The sequence below is a fragment of the Pteropus alecto genome, unplaced genomic scaffold, assembly GCF_000325575.1.
Source record: "Pteropus alecto unplaced genomic scaffold, ASM32557v1 scaffold76, whole genome shotgun sequence".
Classification (NCBI taxonomy): domain Eukaryota; kingdom Metazoa; phylum Chordata; class Mammalia; order Chiroptera; family Pteropodidae; genus Pteropus; species Pteropus alecto.
In genome coordinates, this window is record NW_006443138.1 from 30,153,210 (window position 1) to 30,177,034 (window position 23,825).

At 34.1% G+C, this 23,825-nt stretch overlaps 1 protein-coding gene across 2 annotated transcripts in view; it reads right to left on the bottom strand.

The window, feature by feature from the left end:
- Positions 1-23,825, bottom strand: part of DCP1B (decapping mRNA 1B) — a 58,051-nt gene that overhangs the window by 15,072 nt on the left and 19,154 nt on the right. For both annotated transcript variants that reach the window (XM_006923888.3, XM_015598544.2), the window contains 2 exons: positions 9,485-9,551; positions 7,247-7,382 (listed from right to left, as the gene is read on the bottom strand). In XM_006923888.3, the coding sequence (XP_006923950.1) occupies positions 7,247-7,382; positions 9,485-9,551 (203 nt within the window). The remainder of the gene's footprint in view (positions 1-7,246; positions 7,383-9,484; positions 9,552-23,825) is intronic.

Below are 23,825 nucleotides of genomic sequence, written 5' to 3' on the forward strand. Positions count from 1 at the left end.
CCATTGAAGAATCAACATAGTTAAAATGACCTTATTATCTAAAGCATTATACAGATTTAATGCAACCCCCATCAAAATCTCATCGACATTTTTTAAAGAAATAGAACAAAAGATCACATTTGTGTAGAAGCACAAAAGACCCTGAATCACCAAAGCCATCCTGAGAAAAACGAACAAGGCTGGAGGCTTCACTCTGCCTGACTTCAAATTACACAACAAAGCGACAATAATCAAAATGGCATGGTATTGGCAGAAAAACCAATGGAACAGAATCAAGAGTCTAGAAATAAGCCATGTTTATATGGGCAAATAATTTTCAACAAAAGAGCCAAAAACATACAATGGAGAAATGAAAGCCTCTTCAATAAATGGTGCTAGGAAAACTGGAAAGCCACTTGCAAAAAAATGAAACTAGGCTATTGTCTATTACCACACACCAAAATCAACTCAAAATGCATTCAGGATCTAAACATAAGACCTGAAACAATGAGTCAAATGCATAACAAAAAACATAGGATCTAAACTCATGGACCTTAGACTTAAAGAGAATTTTGATTTTGACCTCAAAGGCAAGGGAAGTAAAAGCAAAAGTAAATGAATGGAACTACATCAAACTAAAAAGCCTCTGCACAGCAAAAGATACCATCAACATAGTGGACAAACATCGGAATGGGAAAATATACTTGCAAGCAATGCCTCTGATAAGGGCCTAATATCCAAAATATACAAAGAATTCATATGACTTAATAACAACAAAAACCAAATGATCCAATCAAAAAATGGGCAGAGGACCTGAACAGACAGTTTTCCCTAGAGGACATACAAATGGCCATCAAATATATGAAAAGATGCTCAACATTACTAGCTATTAGGGAAATGCAAATCAAAACCACTATGAGATACCATCTCACACCTGTTAGAATGACTATAATCAACAGGACAAGTGATAATAAATGTTGGAAAGGATGTGGAGAAACAGGAACCCTCATACACTGCTGGTTGGACTGCAAATTGGTACAGCCACTATGGAAAACAGTATGGAAGTTCCTCAAAAAACTAAGACTTGATCTACTATATGATCCAGCAATCCCTCTACTGGGTATTTACCCCAAAGATTTGAAAACGCATATCCAAAAAGATATTTGCACACCGATGTTCATAGCAGCATTATTCACAGTGGCCAGGACTTGGAAGCAACTGAAGTGTCCTACGATAGATGATTGGCTAAAGAAGCTGTGGTGCATATATACAATGGAATATTACTCAGCCATAAGAAGAGATGAAATACTGCCATTTGTAACAACATGGATGGACCTTAAAATGATCAAACCAAGCGAAATAAGCCAGACAGAAAAGGTTGAAAATCACATGATATCACTTATATGTGGGATATACACTTAAAAGCAACAAATGAACAGAACAAACAGAGACTCATGGACATGAGTGGTTACCAGAGGGAGAAGGGAGGGGGGAAGGGGAAAAATAAAAAAGTAAATAAAATGAATGCAAAAAAGAAAAAAAGAGCACAACAATGATATCGGTGTCTAACTTAAAACACCAAATAAAACTGAATATAAAAATGCTACCTCCTGTACTACAGACTCTCTATAGTCAAGGCCTCGGGCCAGAAAATATTTCACACTGTCCCTGACTTGGAATGAGCTATAAACACGATCTTGTCCCTCAGGACCCCAAGGTTCCCAATGCATTTTACAGTTATTGGGTTGTATTTTCTAATTTGAGGATGTACAGGTATGAGGTCAATTACCTCTGTGTTCACTTAGGTTTATAAAGTTAACTGTACAAAGGACTAATTATTTTCTTCCAAGAATTCTGTCAATAACTTGGATTTGGCACTAGTGTTAAATGGGATGTGAACTCAATTTATGAGCATAAAATGTTTTTTTCTAATTCTTAGGTAAGTGATGGTGGTTAGTGGTATGGCTGCATGGACCAACTAGTCTGGCTTTCCAAGATATAGCTGACCAACACAAGATAAGAATACAGCCTAAGATATAGCCACTTACAAATTTTTAGCGTAAAAAGTCTTTAACTCCTGCTTTCTATTTAAAAGAAAATGGATGTTAAGTTTACTTTCACTGAATGACCCTTTCTGTAATTTCAAGCAAAGAATAAACAGATTTTCCCCACCCTCGCTATGCACATATCCACATGAGCCAAGAGGCTGCTGCTATGCATAACCCCAGATAGACTTTTCTAAGTAAAACTGCTAGAAGCTGTTTTCTATGTCACTATAATTGTCTATCTATGTGTGAAGCCTTGCTTTTACATAAAAATTGCTCTCTATCAAATTGCTTATCCACTTCAATAGTTTGTAGCTCATTTTCCAGTTCTTTAATTTTCTATTCTTCTCCCAATCCAAATAACTTTAAAATATTTGAGGGAAAAAACCCACAGTTTTGGGAAAAGTATATAATGGATTCTTCATAGAGAACCTGAGGCACTTCTCTAAAGCCTCAAACACTATGTCACATAATCCTATTTTATCATACACAAACATACAAACATATGTACCTATGCCAAGAGAAAAGTCTCAAAGAAAATATACTAAAAGTATTAAAAGTAGACATCTTTGGGTTTTAGTATTATGGGTGGTCTTTATTTTCTTTTTTATATCAAAAGATACTTAATAATTTCTTTAATTTCATAAACAAATCACAGTTATATCTAGAAGCAACTATTCTTACTTAAAACCACAAAGCACAAAATAGTCCACTTCTGAATAGCAGCAACCTATAGATCATTTCTGGCCTGGTTCTATTTCTTACTGAGTTTTGGTTATTTTATTGTTTATTTGCATTTTGACTAGAAGGAAGGAGGTAAAGGAGATGACGCTCAAATTAACATCATTGCTACCTTATAGCAAATTCATAGAAAGCTTATTTTTAGGGGAGGAAGCACAAAATATGACCCAAATAAGGTTTTCAAATTATTTTATTAATTTCACATAAAAAGTTGTATCTAGTATCACTAAGCTTCACTTTATCAATATCATATACCTTTAACACAAAATGTTTCCTCTTCTTACTTTTTGGGATTTTCATGAATTTGAGAATTTTAGAGTTGGAAAGGATCTCAGATGTCATTTAGTTTAACACTCATCTAGAGTAGTGAAGTTCTTTTATACCACCCCAATATGTAATCATTCAGCCTCTTGACAACTTCCAATAATGGAAAATGTACTTCCTCACAAGAATTGAGGAAAATGTTTTCTTTCTCTTTTACCCTATTTCCATTTCTTTACTTTCCTCTATCTCAGAACTATTTTGCTCATGATCTCCATATTTCCTGAAATGTCTGTTGGTGTGCGAGAGAGGAGATAATACAAACATAAGGCAAATATAAAGATGCAATGAACATTAATGGGGGAGCATATACATCTGGATATGTAGATCGGAATAACAAGATGAACAAAGGACATTTGAAACGAGCCTTATAAGATTGATCATAGTTGACAGGTAAAGAAGGAGGAAGCAAGACTGTTATTCTGTTTGGTAGGAGTTTCAAACATTTGTAGGGGGCAGTGGGAGTAGAAGGTATCGGGGTTAGAAGAATAATTGAGGCCATGTTATGAAAGGCTTAAAGAGTCCACAGGTTCATATACTAGGCAATGAGAAACCAAGAAAGATTTAGAACAGAGAAATAACATGATCATGCAGGTGCTTCTAGAAGGTTACATTTTATCATATGGCTATTCATGGCAGAAGGAATAATTTCTTGTTATTTATCTCATAGTTGGAGCAATTAATGTTATATCCATAACATATATTTGACTTTATAGACAAGTACAGTCTGTACACTGATTAGATATCCGTACTTCATGTCAACACTGTAATAATCATATGGAGACTCTATGGAGACATAGTGATGTTGTTTCAACCTCAACAGGTTTATATTGTAGTGGGAGAAGTTGTCTTAAATGTAATAAATAAGAACAAAATAAGTTCTAAATAATAACAGACTGGTAAGTTCAGTAGAAAAAACAATTAATTTGAATAAAGTGATCTGGGAAAACTCCATGTACAGAGTGGCGTTTTAACTGGGCCCTGAAGAATGTGTTAACTCTGAAGGGCAAATAAAATGAACGGAAACCATTCCAAGTTTTAGATATAATATAAAGTGAAGTCTCTGAAGCAATGATGAGCATGTGTGTGTGTGTTCTCTGTTATTTTATGAGTTAGTCAGGTGTGGGTACCTGCCCTTCACCCCTCCTCCCTTCCATTTTCTATAAACTAGAAAGTTAGAGCTCAAGATTTATATTCAGGATCAACTCTTCTGGCAAGAATATTTCAAGATCGTGCTATATATTTCACATTGTTTCACATTAGGAGGGACATGTCTGGTTTTTCAATTTTTAATGATGCTGCTCAGTGGGTTCAGGTGGTGGCAGCCTAATCCTTCCATGGTCAAGTTTCCATCAACAATTCTCATAAGGGTCAACATTAATATTACTGACGATCATTGCCTGAATCAATTATTTTACTGGGGTGTTTTAAGTTCTATTATTCCATCTATATTTAGAAGGGGAATTCTTGGAATTCTTAGATAGAGAAGAACTTTCCCTCATCGACCAGGACTACTTGTTTACTCTGAAATATGGTCCATACTGGACAGGTAGAATAAATGCTTAATTCTTTTCCATTAACTAACAATTTTCAGAGGAAGGAGCTGGTGTCCTAATACTTCCAAGGATGGCCAATAATTATTTTTTGTTTTGTTTATATTTTTGGTTGCTTGCTCTCTCTCATCACCATGAACTCATAGATTTTATATATTCAATGGGTTTCAACCCATCGCAGTCATTCTCATTGATGTTAGAATTCGATGCTTTGGTTAATGGTCCCTTCGAGCTGACTACTGTGCCCCTTTCACATGGCCCTATTTGTTTGACTTTCCTCTTTCAGACCTGGAATCAGAAGCTTCTTTAAAGAGCCCTGATGTCTTTTAGAAGGGAACAGTATTTAGAAACAATCTGGAGGCTAGAGGTATTTATTGCTAGCGGGTTGTCATTTATTTCTAGGTCTTTTTCAGGGAGTTAGGAACTGTATATTTAAGAAACAAAATGTCAACTAATTCTGACATTTCCACTTAAAATTCAACATTATATGGTTTTAACTTAATTTTTTTCTCTACACTGAAGGTTTTGTTCTGACCACGAAGTTGACACTTGAACAACACGTTTGAATTGCATGGTTCCACCTATACATGTATTTTTTTTTCAATAAATACAGTAATATATTTTCTCTTTCTTATAATTTTCTTAATAACGTCTTCTTTACTCTAGCTTTTTATTTTAAGAATACAGTATGTAATACATATAACATACAAAATATGTGTTAATCGACTGTCTATGTTATCAGTAAGGCTTCTGGTCAACAGTAGGCATTAGTAAAGTTTTTAGAGAGTCGAAAGTTATATGTAGATTTTTAACCATGTGTGGAGGGGTGTCAATGCCCCTTTGCATTGTGCAAAGGTCAACTGTACTCTTTTGTTGTATCCCATGACAGCTGAAAAGTTACAATGCCAATATTACTACTAACAGTAAATCCACTGGACAAAGTTTATAATTTCTTTGCAATTCTTTAGTCCTTAAAATATAATCCACTAGGGTGTTCAGTTCAAATAAGGAGTTCTGAAGTCACTCTAATTTCTTTTCTAATTATGTCATAATATGATATTAGGTTATGTACACTTATCTAATTTTCAAATTCTAGGGTTTTCTTTTCTTTTTTCTTAATTTTATATTTTGCTCATGTTTCTAGAGTGTTAATCTTTTATTTCTCGATTTTTATAAAAGTGCTTTATACAATAGGGAAATTAACCCTCTGTTATTTAGGTGTAAATATTTCTTCTCAGTTTTTAATATCTTTTTCACTTTGCTTGTGTGTTTTTTAAACCATGCGACACCTTATTTTTTATTTTTATGTAGTTATATTAATTAATTTTGGGTTTTGCGCCATAATTAGAAAGATTTCCCCTATCCCAGATTTAAAAAAAAAAAAATACAAGTTTTCTTCTGGTACTTGAAGAATTTTATTTTTACATTTAAATTTCTTATACATTTGGAACTTATCCTGGCATATGGTGTGAGGTACAGATCCAATTTTGTATTTTTCCAAATGCTTACCAGATATCCCAACATGATTTATTTAAAAATCTGTTCAATTAACTGATTTGAGATTTTCATCTTTATCATATCCTAAATTTCACATACACTGGGGTCTCATTTTGGACTTTCTCTTCCGTCCCATTGGTCTATCTGGCCATTTACATATCAGCACCATCAATACCATACTGTTTTAAGTGTTCGGGCTTTAATGTCTCAGTATCAGGTAGGTAGAGCTTGCTCCCCCTTTCTCTTCCACCCAGTATTGCTCTGCTTTGCCAGGGTTTTCTCTAGCTATTCTTCCTTGTATATTATAATCACCTTGTCTGACTCCAGAAAAGAAACCAGACTGTATTTGTTTAGGAATCATCTTAAATTTATAGATTAATCTATGAGGAAGTAAGAACTTGAAGCTTTATTTTCTTATCCAAGATCAGGACATATATTTCCATTTGTTCAAGTCTATTTTTATACCTTTCAATAATGTTTAACCCCCATTTGCCCTGAGAATACTCGCCAGCAGCACTTGCAGCTGCAGTGTTTACCCTGAGATAATTAACAGATTACAGTCCTAATCTTACCCCCAAAGTTTGCCATGGAATATCTCGCTTTTATTATTATTTTCGCATCGCTCTAGTACATCGATAGTCTTTGGAAACAAAAGCATCATTCTGTTTATAGCATTCTGTTTTTAGTTCGAGTTCCTGACAATGTCAAATCCTAGAAAACGTAGCATTCCTACACGTGATGTTAAATGAATGCTGGTAGCAAGCTGCACTTTTTTTTTCTAAACTGGAAAAAGATTAAAAGTTTTCTTCATGTAAGTTTTGCTCATTTCTTGTAATTTTATTCCAAAGAATTTCTATTAGTTTGTTGCTACTGTAAATGGGACTTTTGGTAAATCTGATTGGATACTATTTGTATCTATGAAGGTTACTGATTTCTCAGGCTACCTTTTAATCCAGTTAAAGGCAGTCTTGTTTAGCCTACTAAAAGCAAAACAAAACATTTTTTTCATATAATTTTATTTGGTGGGAGGAACAGCAGTAAGTCTTTCTCAGTGATCACATTCCCACTGTGGAAATTAAGTATGTATCACAAGAGAAGACAATAACTCACCTTTGTGTATTCATCTTTGGCCTTGGTGAGCATTTGTAAGATATCTACTTCCTTGCCTTCTCCCGAATTGAGGATCGTTGGGGAGATTCCTGCTCCAGCTCCCTGATGGGCTTTCAACTGTTCATATTGAGTTAAGCTATAAAAGTAGAGGGGAAGATCCACACAAGAAAAACCGATTCAACACAAATGATTTTAAAACCATCCAAGTCTCACCCAGTTGTTTTTATCCTGTTATAATCATATTAGAAATAAGACCGCTTAAGAGTTGAAAGAAGAAAAATGAGATCTGAGGTCCTGAGTATACTGACTGGATATATGAATCTAGAATAGGAGCGGGCAAACTCCAATCAACAAGGTCAAATCCGGCCCACCACCGGTTTTTGTTTATGTGTCATTTAGTGTGCTTTTGCACACTAATGGCAGAGTTGAGTAGTTGTGACAGAGGCCTGATGGCCTTTCAAAAAAAAATTTACTGTTTTTTTTTTTTCAGAATAAATTTGCCTACTCCTCTTTAGAACATTTGAAAGCACTCATTAATTGCTGAGAAACTCAATTTAGAGTTCTCAAACATTGGGCAAACTACAAATAAGAATTTTCTTCTTCATTCCAAAGTGCCTTGGAGTCAAAGCAAGGTTAATTCCAGCAACTCAAACCCTGTAGTTCTCTAGCAGTTTAGAAACACAGTGAAAGCTACATTCTAGAAGAAGGAGCATTAAAAAAACAGATCAATGCGGCATCTCTTCTGTTTTCCTGAAAACAATACAGAAGGGAGACCAGATTGCTCCTATATGCTGCTAGGTGATGCTGATAAAAATACTTTTTTGTGTGTGTGTGCTTTGACTTTCAGCTCAAATTCTTTTATATTGCCATGAAGTTTGTGGCCAAAGAAATCTGAGAATTTGAGAGATTTAATTCTGAGGAAGGGCTCAGAATCCACACAAATCAGCTGCTTGTTGCTGGTCAACAATCAATTTCCTGCCTCAGCCGTTACATAATTACTGCAGAATGCTAACCACTTTAACATGGCCTCTGGCTGAGCTATAGAAGGTATTTTTTAATCCATATGAAATATTGCTATCATTACCCATTACACAGTTTACAATAACATGAATGTTCTAGGAACTAGTTGTTATGGTGGTGAACAATCACCCTCTGCAACCTGAGCTATTTACCTAAAATTAGCTATCACAAGCTAGATTTTCAGAAGTCAATTATTTATAAAAAAGTGCTCCCACATTTCATTTTTTGGGGTCATTTTTTAGTTATTTTATTGCCTAGGATTTAAAATTGGAAAATAGTTCTTTTGCAGACAGAGCTGCTTTGTTAAATCGTGTGGGCAGCAGCCATGCTATGTGCTTTGCTAGTCCAGTCAACCCTGAGTACAGCACATGTGGGAAATTCATTTCATTCTGAGGCTCTAAACCATCCCTATAAACAGCAGGAAAATAACTGCCTCACAGCCAGCAGCCCTGGGGCTCAAGAACTGATCAGAGTTGATCAGTTACAGAGGAGGCAGCATACTTACCTGGGCCTTCCTTTCAATGCAATCAGGGAAGCCAAGAGTGGGAAAGTCAGACAGTAATTTAAATTTCCCCAAATGCGGAATGGGACAAATCACAAGGTATCATGATATTAAAAGAAAAAGAGATTAATAACAGAGAGAGAGAGAGAGAGAGAGAGAGAGGAGACACTGTTTACTGATCGCTAAACTAATATTAAGTCAGATATTTCCAAAGAGATGGAAAATAAAGACTATTCTAAGTACTCAACAGTGTTTGAGATATGAGAAAATTCTGAGCTCCTACAACCATGGGTGTGTAGTTAAAGGAAAGCATTTAGGGTAAAAAGGGAATGAAAGATCTTAGAAAATCTGGAGCAGCCTTTTAGAAAGGCTCTGAATGTTCTTTTTATGAATAGGCATACTGATAACTTTTCAAAGAAAAATATTGCTAATTTACAAATAAGATATTAAGAAAAATTGCCATCTGGAACAACTCATTTTAAGGTATTTTATATATGCAGAAAAAAATGGGGTGAACCTAGTGATAAATCTTACCTAGTGAAAATGTAAAAAGTTGTATTTATGTCTGTTTTTCACTTATAAAATAATAGTAAATGTTTTCCTAACCATTGCTATAAGAGAGGTAGTATGTTAAGATTATAGTGTAGTTACAAACATTTAGAAATACAAACAAAAGCACCACGTCCTGAAAGAGTACTTAGCCTTTCAGCACTTACTTTTTCATAAGCTCTGCAATTCTTTGGCATTCTTCCTTATCATAAAACCAAATTCCATAAATGGACACTGAAAAAACACATCAAACAAATTATGAGCATCTTCAAAACTACAAAATGGAAAGAAATTCCTTTTCCATCTTGAAGGAAAATACACACTTACTGAATAAATGAAATCAATCATTGGAATTAAAGCTTGTAAATCTAGCACTGGAATTTTTTAAGCCCACAGAGAAATCTGTAGTGGTCTTGTGCATGCATACACGCACATACATCCTCCGATGAAGTATGCTGTCCTTAAAAACGCAGCACCTGAACATAATAGTCATTTGATAAATGCTTCTTAATGAATGGAGATGAAAAATGAAATATTTCTAAGCTGGTTTTGAAATGTAATGTTTCTATATTCCATTTGCACATTCTACACACATATTTCATCTTCTTTTTTTTTTTTTTTTAAGTATTCAGAAACCTGCTACACAAATGAGGCTTAGAAATCTCTCTCCCTTCTCCTTCTCCCAGGAATATTTTAACTGAGAAACTGGCATTGTAGGACATAAGTTAGGACAGGGTGAAGGAAAAAATAAAATTCAAAAATAATTCTCTGACTTCAAAATGTATGTACAGAAAATTTACAACTATTGAAAGCTTAGAAATGACTATGACTATCATTTAGTAATGAAAGAAAAATGTGGTATAATATAGCTGCTATTGATTCATTTAACAATTTTCAAATAAATTATATACTTTAGTATATGCCTATCTACATCATTTTTACAGAAAAGGCTAAACAGTTCCAAAACACGTTTATAAATATCTAGTTGAGGATCTGGTAGTATTAATCATGTAAACAATGCAGTGGCTACATATACATTTAAAAAACCTTAACTCAAAATAGATTAAGGACCTGAATATAAGACCTGAAACAAAAAATTGCATAGAAGAAAACATAGGAACTAAATTCAAGGACCTTAGGCTTAAAGAGGATTTTATGAATTTGACCTCAAAAGCAAGGGAAGTTAAAGCAAAATTAAATGAATGGGACTACATCAAACTAAAAAGCTTCTGCACAGCAAAAGAAACGGTCAACAAAGTAAAGAGACAACCATTCGAACGGGAAAACGTATTTGCAAGCAACATTTCCGATAAGGGCCTAATATCCAAAATATACAAAGAACTCATACAACTCAGTAACAACAAAAAAACAAATAACCCAATCAAAAAATGGAAAGAGGACCTGAACAGACACTTCTCCCAAGAATACAAACAATGGCCAACAAATATATGAAAAGATGCTTATTGCTAGCTATTAGGAAAATGCAAATCGAAACCACTATGAGATACCATCTCACACCTGTTAGAATAGCTGTTATCAACAGGACAAGTAATAAGTGTTGGAGAGGATGTGGAGAAAAAGGAACCCTCATACACTGCTGTTGGAACACAAATTGGTACAGCCACTATGGAGGTTCCTCGAAAAACTAAGACTTGATCTACTACACATATTTGCACACCGATGTTCATAGTAGTATTATTCGCAGTGGCCAGGACATGGAAACAACTGAAATGTCTTATGATAGATGATTGTCTAAAGAAGCTATGGTACATATATACAGTGGAATATTACTCAGCCATAAGAAAAAGTGAAATACTGCCACTTGTGACAACATGGATGGACCTTGAGATAATCATGCTAAGTGAAATAAGCCAGACAGAAAAAGTTGAAAACCACATGATATCACTTATGCGTGAGATATAAACCTAAAAGCAACAAACAGGACAAACGGAGACTCATGGACATGAACAATAGCCTAGTGGTTACCAAAGGGTAGGGAGAAATGGGGAGAGGCGAGGTAGACATGGTAAAAAGGGTCATATATGTGGTGACAGAAAGAAATCTAACTATGGGAGGGGAACACACAATGCAATATATATATATGCCTTACTGTTAAATTATACACCTGAAACTTACTGAATTTCGTTAACCGATGTCACCATAAAATAAATAAATTAATTAATTTTAAAAAAAGATAAAAAATCTTCATTGAAAATAGCAGCAATGTTATGATAGGGTAATGAAAACCAACAAAACATATTTTTAAAAGGTAATTTAAACTTTCAAATCATTTAATTATATGAATATTATTTGTTCATTAAAACAGCTATGATATTTTAACTACAACTTTTTCCCCATTCTCCTGACCAATGTCTTGGTATGGAGTTTCTGCTTCTTGTCAGTAATGATTCAGATATCAAAAGGTACAGGAAATGTGTTTTTAGTGCTATTTTAAGCAGATATCTTAAAAAAAAAAAACCCCTATAAACCTGAATTACTAACATGGCAATGGGATTTTAACTTTTTATATGATTGATATACCAGGAATCTTCATGTTGCCTACATACATGTGTGACGAAGGAAAAAGCAGAAAAACACAGCTTTTTCTTGAATGGGACCATTTTAGCCTCTTAGAAATACATACAGATATTCCCCTTTAATACAGAGACAATCTTTTGAAAAAGAACATCTGTGTTCTGAAGCCTATGTGCTGTGATAGCCTTTACGCCAAAAAGAAATTCTTTCATCTCAAGATCATTAAATGTATATCTTGAAATTTTTTATTCAAGATTGTTTCCAGTCCATCAACATCAACGCCTACCCTGATTGCCTACACAGATGCCTACATACTGACCCACGTAGCTTCATGATCTTGTAAGTAAATGTGAACTGGATTACTGACATTCAACTACTTAATAAGTCTGAATATGTTTATGTTTTGGTGGTTTTAACCTTAGTTACAAAACTAGGAGCCTGTTCTACTTTTTGGTTACCCAGTCCTGTCCTTGGAGGTTGAGTCTTCCAAAACTATCAAAGGAGATAGGTGTTGGCATGGGAGGCAAACACAACATAACTGAAAATTCAAGGCCCACTGGAAAAGGAAAAACAAGCCATTTGTGTCTATTGGTAGAACATATTAGTAGAAATATTTTGAGTGTTACTCTTTTAGACGTTACACATTCGTGGCATTTGACATAAGGAGCTAGATTTTCATAAGGGTACGATGCCAAGGAAACTGTTGATACAAAAAGGAAAGCAGTTTGACAATGTCATTTCCACAGATAACTGAAATGCAGATTTAGGGAGGAAAAAAGCTACAAAAACGTCTTTCAGATGTCAAAGCAGAATGAAGGAAAGACTGCGTTTGTAAGTGATTATATAAGACATTTTGGAGATTTCTTTAGGGCCTGACCATTTATCTCTAAAGCAACATGACCTCAAGATAAAAATGGATTGTTTTGAAACAGCTCTTTTCATTCCAGTTAATATTTAGTTTGAACATAAAATTTAAATAGCACGGGGGGAAAACAGATTTACCAACAGTCCTGGCTATTGAAAGGTAGCAGCAAGATAAAATGTACAACCGGGCCTAATTTTTTTCTCCTTAAAATAGTTTTGCAACTTGAACTGCATTCCATTGGAAAAGGGGCAATGAATTACATTAAAGTACACATTCTAACTGAAGTTTTTTGTCTCTTAGGCCCAAGGTCCCCGACCCCTAGACAAACCTATCACTCTTCTACACAAGAGGGTATATCAGAGTAGGTCGTGGTGACATATAAAAACCAGAGATCATCATGCCTTAGGGAGGTGGTGAGCTGACAGACTGACAGAAACCATTACCCTCACATTTCAATCCCAGTTTTCCTGTAAAGCCACTGCGGGAGAGGCCTATCCTTATGCAGGCAGTGAGCTTAGGAGGGGAAAAAAAGACAAGTTTGAAAAGAACCAAGGAAGATGTGTTTTTTAGGATTCTAAAACTTAAAGTAATTACTGTAACCTAAATTTGCAGTGATATGATATGGCTGCATTAACTTGTACAGCACTGAGATGTTACTGTGGGAATGGTTTCTAGGTTTTAAAAAATTACAAGGAGAAAAGCTCACGAGCAGGATATATACTTATTTTTAAAAACTGACCTATTAGTTCACATCAGGAAATTCACCATGCTTCGAGCCTTTGTTCAGCCTGCTATGCCTGCATATCAGCCGCTCCCCAGTCACCCGTCTGCCGAAACAGAGGTGAAGTTTAAGGGCACTTTGGTGCATGAAGCTCAACTCAACTATTTCTACACACCTCCTGGAGGTAAGAAACCAAAAGTGGAGTAAAGAATAGGAAGAACATGTTGAAATTTACTCTGAAATATTCTAATGACACCTAGAATGTGTGAGTCCCACACTATAAGGACTCATCTCTCGGCAGTCCTCTTTGCATTTAACTCAGAATTTTTAACAGCACAGTTGTGAAGTTCTGCCTAAAACCGCACTGTCCTAGTTTATGTCATGATTTGGAAATTCTCAATTGAAAGAAGGCAGAGTTTGAGGCAATACTACCTTTAGATATCTACCAAAACATCAATCTTCTTTCTTTTTAATTCTGCAAGAAAGATTAAGGAAAGCAAAATTTTCATGTTAGATTTCTTGTCTGAGAAGGGAGAAAGCAAGCTGATTATATTTCACAATGATATTTTCTTCTTTTTTAATTTCTTCAGCAGAAAATCTGAAGCTGATAAAATTTAAGAGGCTAGTTAAGAGATCATTAGAGGCAATATCAGATATCCTTAAACGCATTCATCTGAAACCCTTCGATTCTTATTAGCACGGCACATTAGTTCATTCTGGATGTTCTTTGGAGATTTGCCTCATCTAGTTTATGTTCCTAATAAATATTTCTATGCTTTCTTTTAAGATTTTATCATTTTTTCCATATTTTACCCCCAAATACCTTTCAACTCCAAATCATGAATGGTAGCTTGCAATCTTTTAATAAGGATTCATGCTAATATTTGTGCAACTTTAAATTATAAGACATATTTCCATGTAGTTAGTAAGTAATTAATACATAATTACATAGGTAAAATGTAAATAGGCAGAATAAGGATATCGGATTGGTAATGCTCTTCTCTCAGTCTAACAAGTCAGTATGCAGCAAAGAAGGCATTTAAATTCTCTCTTTTTACTCAGAAAGCTATGGAAAAGTGGCAGTGTAAATTACACAAATCTCTTCTGGGCACTTAAGAATAAACCAAAAATTTAAAAATTCCTTCAAACCTCATTCCTTTCATGAAGTCTTTCTCAAATGAGTGGAATAATAATCCCAATGTAAGGACCAAGAACATCTAACCACTTATTTTTGAGACTTCGTTCAAATACAATATTTTTTATTGTACCATTTAACTAGTTCAAGTTTTACAAATGTGATCACATTGATGATGGCTTGTTACTGGCATTTAGTAGAAGAACGCACACTCAGTTATTACTCTTCTAAAAGATCACAAGATTGTTAAAAAATTAGAAAGCGAGAACCATGACATTTTAGAGTTAGAAGTTAGCTAAGAAGAGTGCAGTTCAATAACCTATTTCATTAATGAGTAATGTGTGGTCTAAATAACTTTGTTGTTTAACAATTTAATTATTGTTAAATCTCATAGGTTAAAGGAATTTTTAAATTCTCGAGGCTAAATAACTTTGCCAAGTCATTTTTCTTGGTTCAATTTGTTTTCTCTAAAATATGCCCCATCCCCAGCCTTACAAATGAAATTTTAAAAGTATTAAAATAATTTTTATGTTTGATTTGTAGGCTTGGTTACATGATGGGAATTAGTCTCTTTTAAACCAAAGTTCATGTGAACTCTCGAAAGGAAAATATGAAGGATGAAAGGAAGGGGGAGAGGGAGGAAAGAAACAAGAAAAGAATAATGGAATCGAGAATTTTAGTATTGGCTATAATTTTAGGGCAGTAAATGCTCGAGTGGCCATCATACCGCCCATATACTGGCACCCGCAGATGGAAAACATAGGCTGTGTTTGGCTAGTATATACTGACTCTGGATTTCAACCCCATTTGGAATGCTTTGCACTAAAAATGCTTTATTTTAGCACGTTCTTTAATGCCTTCAAAGTAATGTTCTTTCATTCACCTCTGTCTTAGCTTTACTGACCAAACATGGTCACAATCTTGTAAAACAAAATCTTTGCTGGCCACTGAGAGTCTACAGAACACTGTTATCTTTGGCCCCTGGTCTGGTTCTTTTCATATGACATAGTTTTACTGCACCTCACAAATCAGAAGTCCCATGATCTTGAAATATTAGAAGGTTCACAGTAGATGAGAAGGAGTTTCTATTTTATGGATGACTAATGCTCATGAACATTTTGGGGGAACCAGTAGAAAACCTAAAAAATACTGTGAAGTAAAAACAACCTTTTCGTTTCTAAATAAATTAACCTTATTAGAAAGCTAATGTCATAAAAACAACAAAAAAACCCCTCTCAACTAAAGCATTATAGTAATTTGGATTAAATTAATATGTACCTCCAACTATAAATGAGAATTTATTATCTTCAAAGAAAAAATTAGATTTATCTTTTAAAAAGTTTTCATTTATAAAAAGTGCATGTTACGTCAATAGACCTTGGGAATCTCGAGGTCAGCTACTACCCTCAGGTTCATGAAAGGTCAGATGGAATCTTCCTCATTATATACTAACTTCCTATTTTTATTTATTTCATGGAAAAATTCCTTTAACCTATGAGATTTAACAATAATTAAACATTTTTAAAACTTAGGAAGCTGAAAAAGCCATTGGTAACAATAAATATAAATAAGAACAACTTATTCTGTTTTGTTGGCCATTTAAATTTATATTTCCATTTTGTTCATAATCTTGCTGATTAATTTAAAAATCTCCTAGGCCACAAATAACAACATGGGTTCCCTCTCTGTGTCTTCACCCTCTCTGAGCTCTTACTCAGCTTTACAAACTCAGACTTTTTCATTCCTCCAGGGATAAATAGTCTTGACACTTTCTTTGCTCTCAGTTTTTTGTATATTCTTTGACTTAAAAAAAATAAAACACATGTTATAATTAAATATTTACACAACTGTTCCTTCTGCCCAACTATGAGCTCCTAGAAGATAGGATTTTGTTAATATGCCCAGCATAGTGACTAGCATGTGGCAGACATTCAACAAATTAGCTGAACTGAAATGAAATCTAAGACTTCAAGATCTTATGCCATCAATATTCCTTATAATTGCTTATATTAATAGCTATTACTGTTGAGGCTTAATTGAACATCACAGACAAACTATATTAGGTCCTCTATATTGACTAATCACACCTCCTACCTACCAGGGATCACAGCATGGCTGCGGGGTGGATTCCCCTCACATTACCCTTTCTATTCTCCTTTTAACTTCACTCAGTTTATTTTGCTTCAAACATTTGACAATCTTGGGGATAAGTAGTGTTGATGGGATTTTGTCTTTAGGGTATGAGCTCCCTAGGATCGTATATTTCTATTAATCCAGCACTGTGTAGGCACTAATATACTAATTTTATGTGTATTTATTATACAATTTACCATATACCAATCTTCCTGATTGACAACCTGTTAGACACTGGCAACTAAGTGCTCAAAGAATGTAATTAATCTGTGAAATCACATGCATTTCTTTTCAGAGTATAACTAATAGTAATTTGATCTAGCAGAAGAAAATAAGATATTCATATTCTAGTCATGTCTGAAGCTTAAATATACAAGTACTATATTATCTTAAAAATATAAGACATATATGCAATGTCAATTATTCCAGGACACACTGAAAATATATTGTCTTAAGTGAATCTCAGTGCAGCAAAATGAGTCTAGTCTCATAAAATTATAGTTTGTGAGAAATGTATATTTAAGCTAAACATAAAACAGTATTTCTAAATTTGTTCCAATGAAACACAGACCTCCTCATATTGGAATCAGGTTAACCAAGTGTTCAATAATTTTAGGAATAGCTTTGCTGAAAATACTCTAACTATAAATATATGCGATCATTGAAAAATTAATAAGATTTCACATAGCAGTGGTCTAACAAAAGGAGACTAACAAAATTTCTTGACTGAAAAAAAATGAGCCAGAGTTTCTGTACTTTTTTCATTTTGACCTTAATCTATAATTATGATTATAGTAGATATCACTTTTCCTAAAGCCCTTTATGTTATAGTTAAATCCCGTTTTGTTTCTACTATTAAGTAAGAGCTCTAAGGTTGTATGCAAGATAATTCTAACACTAGTTCTTGACTAAAGTTGTTTTCTTTCTCTAAAACACCCAAAAGAACCTGAAAACGTTATATTTTTTCCTTCTGCGGATTAAGAAGTAAATTAACCCAATAGTTTCAAATTGATTATTTAAACTGTCTTCTAAGTGATTTTTGGGCAAAAGTCAGTAATATAAAAAAATACTCTAAAAGAACAGACATGAACACTCAGTGTAGCCAAAATGAGCACTTCCTATATGCAGAGCACTGTCTTAGGGTAGGAAAACTAAAAGATGCTTCACTCATTAATCATTTCAGGAAACTTTTCAGAATCCAGTTTTTCTCTGCCAAAATTTAGATTTCTACCATGCCAAACTGGACTCTCAAAAACAAAATATCAAATACAGTCCACCTCCAAGCCATAATATTATTTTTTATATTACTCTCACATAGTAGCTGTACTTCACCATACATGACTACCACATGGGTTCTTCCTCACCTAAGCACTTCTATTGTTAAGTTAAGTAAGTTTAGAGATGCATATACCGTTTCCTACTAAATTCATGTGAAAGTCCTACATACAATGAGGCCCCTAATCACAGTGATGGAAGTGTAGAGACTGTGTGAATTGGGTGGTCAGGGTGGAGAGAAGTATTGTTTATCCATATTCTGTGTGTGTTTACTTGAGTGTGTTTCCAGGAGCTATCGGGTATCACAACTCAACACATGAGAAAGCAAAGACATGAAACCCAGAGATACCACAGGGCTCAAAAGTGAAATTTTGCTTTACACGAGGCTTTTCAGAGCCTTCTTTAATTAAAAGAATGCCAGTTTCTTAGAAAAATAGTCTCCTTTAGAGTTTAGATCTCTTCCCTTCAGCATGAGCTAGGCACTGACAGAACAAAAAAAGTAATTCCAGGTTTAAAGTCAGAGTGACAAGTTTCATCACTCAAGTCACAGCAGACATGTAACCTTTAATCATATATTAAAACAGCTTTCTGGGCAATGGTGTGTTTTAACAGATCAATTTTTCAGTTAGAATGGCAATGAAGGCTATACACACAGAACCACCACATTATAATATTTTAATTCAGTGGTCCTCTTTCTTTCTCACGAAGCAGCACAGACTTATGCTGGTTGAAAGAGTCCTTGGACTCCTCTCACATACAGTAAGAGCCTCAAGATTGTACAAGTTACCTATTCCAATGAAACATGAAATGTCAGATTCCTTGTCTCCCATTTCATACTGCACATGATTTGAATGCGTTTACTTTCAGGATCTTATATCGTGAGTACAATGATATTCTATTGTTATTCCTGCAAATACTAAGATTCTGCCTTGTAAAAATGTCAAGTGTTTTTAGCCATATAATTACTTTAAAGACGTCTCTTGGCTCTGGAGGGCTTCAGGAGTTCAATAAAATCCCTAAAATTGTATGCGAAATGGTGTGTATATAAGCAAACAGATGTTTTTGGAGGTCAGAAAGTACAAAGCATAGAGACATGGAACAATGCGTGGCACATAGTAGGCAATCGAAAAACATTTGAGGGAGGCAGGCAGGCAGGCATGAAGGAAATTCATCAGATTCTCAAAGGGGTTCGAAACCCAAAGAATGTTGACAACTACTATTTGAGACTATCAATACACCAGTAAACATCTTAGGGTGGAAAAATCAACTCTCAATTATTTGTGAGCAGGCAATATGGCTTTCATTTTCTCAGCAATAAATTTATACAAGGTTCGCTTTTAATCTTTCAAACTGCTTTTGTAATAATAGTCTGAACTGAGTCCAAGGTTAAGAGACACCTCCAGGTGTTAAAATTTGTTGAGTTAAAAGAACTTTTATCCCTCCATGTGGCCTGAAGTCTAGGAGAGGTCTTGAGAAGTACAGACTCCTTAGCCTCCTTAGCCATGGAATGGGTGAATCTCACAGTTCAACGTCCATTACTGCATAGCTGAGGTGGGATTTTCTCTTTGTCACCAAGTGGAGAATAGGGAAGAATTTTGGAAAGCTTTCTCAATCACCCCAAGCAGAGTATCTTCAAAGTTGGACAAAAATATCCAACATATATACCATATAATGATTCTAAAATTAATATAAATGATTTGGGAATTACTTTAAATACATCTTACATGTCTATTTCTTATCCAGGTCTGTTCACTTTCTGTGTTTATTTGGTACCACAGAAAACAAATAAGATATAAGATGTGGTCTCTGCCCACAAGGGGCACATATTTATTACTCATGCCACTGCTTTCTCAATAGCCTAGATAATCAATAATCAACTGATTAATGGTGGTATAATGGCAGAACAAACATTTCACAAAATGCATTATAAGTATAGTGAGCAATGTTGCTTCCAAATTATGACCTACTTTTGTTTGCAAATTTGACTTTCTTACTGCTATTATTTATTATGGCTATATACAGGTATATTTTAACTGGAACTTTAGAAGAAATTAAAATTACATCTCATAATGTGTTCTATAATAGCCATCAAGAAAAGATCTATAATTATGTTTAAAAATCTTATTGTTTACTATAAAATCTGTTCTAGGAAAAGGATTGCAGAATAGATGTTAAGGATTCTTTCTGCTAGAAAACTCTCTTAAAAAAAATTGATCCTTGGGAGGGAAGTGGAAAGTTAAGTCCTTCTACTCAAGAGACAGCAGATGTCCCAAGCCAGAGGAAAGGGGACACAGCCTTCCTAACAATCCAGAAACTAAAAATACAAATTAAACTATTCCATCACCTGAAATTACTTATAACTTTCAGCTGAGGTCATTACATGAAAGGCTTTGGTGTCATGGTGGTTTAAAGTCCTGAAGATGTGTTTTAGAATAAGGATGGTTGTATTTCCAGGTTGAGAAAGCCAAGACACAAATTTGAGAAGAGTTGATATAACATTCTAATCAAATTTGAAGTGATTGAGGTTAGATGAAACAGTGGTTAATAAATGCTGGATAAACAAAGAAAAGTAATACATTATACTTAAGTATTCATTTCTTTCAGGTCTTCATTTAAGAGGTTCAATTATTCTACTTTTTTAAATTGAGGAATAATTTATGTACAATAAAATGCACAGAACTTAAAGTGTCCTGTTTAATGAGTTTTGACAATACACTCTCATGTAATCAACCACCCAAAACAAGATATCAAACATTTTCAGCACCTTCTTCCAGTCAACAACTATACCAATTCTACCACCAACCCCATAGGAGACAACCATTTCCTGACTTCTTTCACCATAGATTAGTTTTGCCTATTCTTAGGTTTCATATAAATGGAATCATACAGTATTGACTCTTTCATGATGGCTTCTTTTGCTCAGAATATTTTTGAGATTCTTCCATGTTGTTGAATAGATTAGTAATTCATTCCTTTTATTGCTGAGTAGTATTCCATTATATAGATATGCCAAATTAGTTTATCCATTTACTTTTTTTTTTTTTTTGCTATTATAAATAAAATTGTCCTGAATAATTTGTTATTAACAAGCCATGTGTTTTCATTTCCCTTAAGTACATACCTATGACTGGAACTGGCTGGATCTTATGATAATTATATGTTTAAGTTTATATGAAATTTCCAAACAATTTTCCAAAGTGGTTGTACCATACTACCCTCCTATCAGCAATATATGAGAGTTTCGGCTGCTCGACATCCTCATTAACACTTGGTAATGTCAATCTTTTTAATTTTGGCCAGTCCAGTAAGTTATGTGGTATTCTCATTATGGTTTTAATTTGCATAGCCACCCAATGTCCAATAAACATATGAAAAGGGCTTAACACAGTTATGGCAAAATGCAAATTAAAACCACAATGAGATATCACTTCAGAACTCCTAGCTCAAATTAAAAAAATAATATCAAGTGTTGACAAGGCTATGGAGCAACTCAAACTTTTATTCATTATTTGAGAGAGAATAAATAGGCACTCAACTTTAAAAAACTGTTCAGTTATATCTACTAAAGCTAAACAAAGCCCTATATTTGGTAATGCTACATGTTTTCAACCATTTTTAATACACAGTTAAAGATTGGTTGCTTCTACAAAAATGGCAAAAAGGGATTTCTTACTTAATTCCCAGATATCTATAGCATAAGACTTACTGTTTAAACTATATGGCTATGGTTAACAGGGCCATTGGAAAACAGGGACATGATCTGTTTTCATGCATCATGATTAAAATACTGACGTTGGAGTTGCGAACAGACTTCTTAAATATCGAATCAGAATTCTCGAAAGTAAAACAATTTGAAGGAAAAATTCTATAAAATGTTTTTTTAGAACTCAAAGTTTTATAAAGAACATTCACACAGAAGAAATTAACTTTTTCCACGTTATACTTCTCTTCCTATAACTATTAAATTTCTCAAGACGAGGATGTATGATATCCACACAACTTGCAATTATTTCTAGGAACTTTTAGGTACATGTTACTACTGCCTATATAAAATCACCCTGGAGGAGCAGAGTTCACATGCAAGGTGCTGAAATTATTTAGTATTGTAAATTTCTACCCAGGTTTTACTGACTGTTGGCTAATCCCCCAAAAGGAAAGACTGAAGAAATAGTCCTAAAAATTTGGGTTAAACTTTATTGGCTGCCTTGAACAAAGAAATCTAATAAAAACAAGTCAGTACTCATTGCAAATATTTAATTGTGCACACTTAATGCAAGGAATTGAATCCTGAAGGAGAGTAGAAAGATTCCTTGCCCTGAAGGAGTTTGCACTCTTAATAGAGAAATAAGGACAAATATTATGTATATGGAAAAATATAAGTACTAGTAAGTGACCATTGTATATTTCTAGCTCAGCATTTAGCATATTATTTTGAACATATATGATTATACACGTCTTTTGTGATAGTACAGTAAACTCTAAGAGGAAAGGGATGTCTTATTCATTAACTAAACTCCAAAAACCTGGCATAGAATCAATATCAATAAGCAAGCACTCAGTAAATGAAAATAAACATAAGGGAGGTATATATTGCATCCAGAAACCACAGCTAGATGGATTACAAAAACATTAGGGAGAGGACAAGTTTCAGTTGGGTTTTGAAATATGAGGAGAATTTATCTGGTAGAGATTGGTCAGGATGAGAAAGAGAATTCAAGGGGAAAAAAGAAGAACCATGTTTAAAAGCATGGAAATATTAAAGAGTATGCTAGGAAAGCATATAGTTTTCTTTGGTTAGAACAGAAGGCAAGTGTACAAAAGTAACGGTAGACTTGGCCAGACATATAAACTGGGACCAAACTATAGCAACCTTTAAATGTTACATGAAAAAATTTACTTAATAGGCATATATAATTTTGAGCAGGAAAGTGACGATCAACTTGTGTTTTATCTTATTATTTTTTATTATTTTTATTATTTTTATTTATTTTATTGTGGTGACATTGGTTAATGAAATCAAGTAAGTTTCAGGTGTATAATTCAACAGTAAGACATACATATATTGCACTGCGTGTTCACTGCCCATAGTTAGATTTCTTTCTGTCACAACTTGTGTTTTAGGAAGATAAATTTAGCAGTGATTTTGTATGGAGGGGATAAACCAGATGCAAATTACAGTGCTATGATATAGCATCCTTTTTATGTATTCTTGGGTTCAATTTGCTAGTCTTTTTTTTTTTTATTGTGATAAAATATAATAGCATGAAATTTACCATTTTAAGCATTTTTGAGATGATAGTTCAGTGGCATTAAGTAAATTCAAAATGTTGCACACCTATCAGCACCATCAGTCGCCAGAACTTTTTCATCACCCCAACTAAAAATCTGTACCATTAAACACTAATTCCCCATTCTCACCTTCCCCCTGCCCCTGGTAATATCAGTCTTCTTTGTCTCCATGAGTTCAACTATTCTAGGTACCACAATTAAGTGGAACCATACAATATTTGTCTTTTTGTGTCTGGCTTATTTCACTTAGCATAATGTCTTACAGGTTCATCCTGTGGAAGCATGTGTCAGAACTTCATTCCTTCTTAAGGTTAAATAATATTCCAATATATATACATAATATTTTGTTTATCCACGCATCCATTCATCAATGAACATTGGATTGTTTCTACCTTTTGGCTATTGTGAATAATGCTACCATAAACATTCTTTTGCTAGTATTTTGTTGAGGATTTAAAAAATATCTATATTGATGAAGGATAGTGACCTATAATTTTATTTTTTTAATTATGTCTTTGTCTTGTTTTGGTATCAGGATAATGTTGCTGTCATAAA